The sequence below is a fragment of the Panicum hallii genome, chromosome 3, assembly GCF_002211085.1.
Source record: "Panicum hallii strain FIL2 chromosome 3, PHallii_v3.1, whole genome shotgun sequence".
Lineage (NCBI taxonomy): Eukaryota > Viridiplantae > Streptophyta > Magnoliopsida > Poales > Poaceae > Panicum > Panicum hallii.
Window position 1 is genome coordinate 4,960,730 of NC_038044.1, and position 2,940 is coordinate 4,963,669.

Below are 2,940 nucleotides of genomic sequence, written 5' to 3' on the forward strand. Positions count from 1 at the left end.
TGAAGAGTCATTTACAAAAGCCTGTGGATGTTTTTGTTTAATAATAGCTAAATTTATCTTTAGAAAATGATTTAGCTAATCAATTGAAGATGCTCTAAACTGTTCATCAATGTTTCATCCCTGGCATTTCTTCCTCATCCCCTTGCATATATGCAGCCTTTTTTCTTTCACTGAAAAGTGATTCCATGTAACTCTGTGAAGGCCTCATCTTTCTTGCTGCGATATTATGGCCGACAGGAACCTAGCTACATCGAAAAACTTGAGAGTAAAGTGGAACTATTTTACTGCAGCAAAATTCCTTTTTCCCCTCCAAAAGATCAAGAGAAAGAAAGGAGGAAAGCTCACCAGGCATCCGCACCTCTCCCTGTCGTCTACCCATATTCCTGCTTCCAAATCAGGTGGTGGTCCCTGGCTCGCCCCCGTCCATTCTTTCCCGGCATCGCCGTGTACCTCGCCGCTACGCCGCCGGGCCTATTTATACCCCTGCCCAGCCTCGCCATTCCTCATCACAAGCGAAGCAGAGCACAAGAAGCACCACACACCTTCTTCAGCACCAGCTCCTGCTCGTGATCAACAAGATCAGCATGTCTTGCTGCAACGGCAACTGCGGGTGCGGCGCCAGCTGCCAGTGCGGCCCCGCATGCGGCGGGTAGGGATCTAATCAAACCTCACGGCACATGATGATATCGTTGTAGATTTTTCCATGAAAAAAATCTGCAGTAACTGATCATATATATATATATATACATATATATATCTGACGACGGATGTGTATGATCCGCGTATACGCAGCAGCAAGATGTTCCCTGACGTGGAGGCCACCTCCGCCACCACCACCATGGTCATCGCCGCCGCCACCAGCAAGGCGTAAGTCGTAGGGATCGTTTGTTTGATTCGTCTTCGATTCATCGCCGCTGCTGCTGTCCTTCAGAGTGCGCTCAACTCAACCTTATCTGCGCGTCCGTTGCAGGAGCTCCGGCGGGTTCGAGGAGGCGATGGAGAGCGGCGGCTGCGACTGCAACACCTGCAAGTGCGGCACCAGCTGCGGCTGCTCCTGCTGCAGCTGCAACTGAGGCAGCGCCGCGATGGAGCACGAGGAGGAAGGAGAACCCCCGCAGCGTATTATATAGTAGTAGCAGGCCAGCGTTTAAATAAGATCTTAATTGGCAGCTGAAGGTTGTGGTTAACTGAACACTGCTGTATCAAGGAAATTGATGTGCCTGCCTGTTGGGGGAGAAGTTACATGGCCACTTGAAATGAACACCTTGCTACAGTTTGGCTAAGATCTTTCTGTGAATGGTACAAGTGAATGAACAGAAAACCGTCGCGCAAGGCGCTTCCAAAAAACCTTATTCACTCTCTCCCGCGCACCTCGCGCGCCCGCGCTCGGCCCGACGAGGCGAGACGAGCGAGCGAGCGCATGTGTTCTTCTTTCTTCCTCTCACCCATACTTGCAAGAGCATGAAGAGCATCCAACTATTTAAATTAAATTTCCTCCAACTACACTAGTAAGATGGGACTAACTTATTGCCATGAACCTTTGCACTAATGGCTGGACCCAAATATTCCACCATATATGACACTGCCATCTCACCCTTTCAGATTGTTGCAACATCGTCTGTTCTCCACCTCTTTGTCCAAAGATCAGATAATCGTCATGTTGACCTAGTTTGTCCAAAATCTTACTGAGATGAATCTAGAACAAGATACGTCTCTCTCTCTCTTTTTCATTTTCTGAATGATAAAGATGTCCTTAGCTTCAGTATCGTCATGTTAACTTAGTTTGTCCAAAGTATCGTCAGGTTAGTTTGTCCAAAATCTTACTGATGTGAATCTAGAACAAGATACGTCTTTCTTCCTCTTCTTTTTCATTTTCTGAACAATAAGGATATTCCTAGCTTCAGTTATGGAAGCCATGTTCAGTCAATAAACCATCACTACGCCAAAAGCCCTAATCTGAGACGCACCCTACGCAAAATGCTAGACGCGCAGGGGTCGCGTCCCGCATTACCGCGTCGCAGATTAAAAAGTAATCTAAGACGCGCCTAACACGCGTCTCAGATTACCAAAATGCAAGACGCGCCTCACTTACGGCGCGTCTCGACTTGGCTTCACACAGGCTTCTCTGGGAGCCAAATGCGAGACGAGCTCTAGGCTAGGCGCGTCTCGCATTAGTCACAGATGAGAGACACGCCTCACTTACGGCGCGTCTCGCCTTGGATTCACAGGCTTCCCTGAGAGCCAAATGCGAGACGTGCTCTAGGCTAGGCGGGTCTCGCATTAGTCACAGATGAGAGACAGGCGCCCCTGGGAGCCAAATGCGAGAAGCGCTCTAGGTTAGGCGGGTCTCGCATTAGTCACAGATGAGAGACGCGCCTCACTTACGGCGCGTCTCGCCTTGGCTTCACACAGGCGCCCTTGGAGCCTATTGAGAGTCGCGCCCTAAGCGAGGCGCGTCTTGCATTAGTCTACCCCCAACAGGGGCCTTTTTTTTCCCCAGCTGCATCCTGGAACTAGCCAGGATTTGGCAGCTGCATTCAAATACCTGCAAAAGATTTCAATTCACAGAATTCACCGCAATCATCACACGCATCCATACAATTCACACAGTGCGATACACACAAGCAAAGATAGTATTATATAACACATGTACAATCAATTAGCCTCGTCCAAAACTCAAAACAAGGCTCAACCTAACTCAAAACAACAATGATCGATAAGAACAATAGAGTACATGCAAAGCAAGTCTCTCAATCTAGCTCAATGTCGCCTGCCGTGCTATCATAAATGGAACTCCCCCTTTTTGTTGATCACCTCCATCATGAGGAACCCCGCTAGCCTCTCTCGGATATCCTGCACGTTACCAAGCGTCGTTCGATTGAAATAATCATCTTCGTCCTTCGAAATATAATTACAAGCAGTTAGAATACAAGACGAAGA

The 2,940-nt window shown here is 48.4% G+C and overlaps 1 protein-coding gene across 2 annotated transcripts; it reads left to right on the forward strand.

The window, feature by feature from the left end:
- The first annotated feature begins 488 nt into the window (after nt 1-488).
- Nucleotides 489-1,283, forward strand: LOC112886363 (metallothionein-like protein 2C). Of its 2 annotated transcripts, none has more exons than XM_025952249.1 (3): nt 489-649; nt 793-867; nt 971-1,283. In XM_025952249.1, the coding sequence occupies exons 1-3, from the start codon at nt 585-587 to the stop codon at nt 1,071-1,073; spliced, it is 243 nt and encodes an 80-aa protein (XP_025808034.1). In that variant the 5' UTR covers nt 489-584; the 3' UTR covers nt 1,074-1,283. The 2 variants fall into 2 exon arrangements, with proteins under 2 accessions (XP_025808034.1, XP_025808035.1); XM_025952250.1 differs by having other exon boundaries at nt 494-649; nt 796-867.
- The last annotated feature ends 1,657 nt before the right edge of the window (nt 1,284-2,940 follow it).

Coding starts and splice junctions, on each gene's coding strand:
- LOC112886363 (XM_025952249.1), top strand. CDS start 585: ATGTCTTGCTGCAACGGCAACTGCGGGTGCGGCGCCAGCTGCCAGTGC. Junction 650..792: donor TGCGGCCCCGCATGCGGCGG/GTAGGGATCTAA, acceptor GCGTATACGCAG/CAGCAAGATGTTCCCTGACG. Junction 868..970: donor GCCGCCGCCACCAGCAAGGC/GTAAGTCGTAGG, acceptor CGTCCGTTGCAG/GAGCTCCGGCGGGTTCGAGG.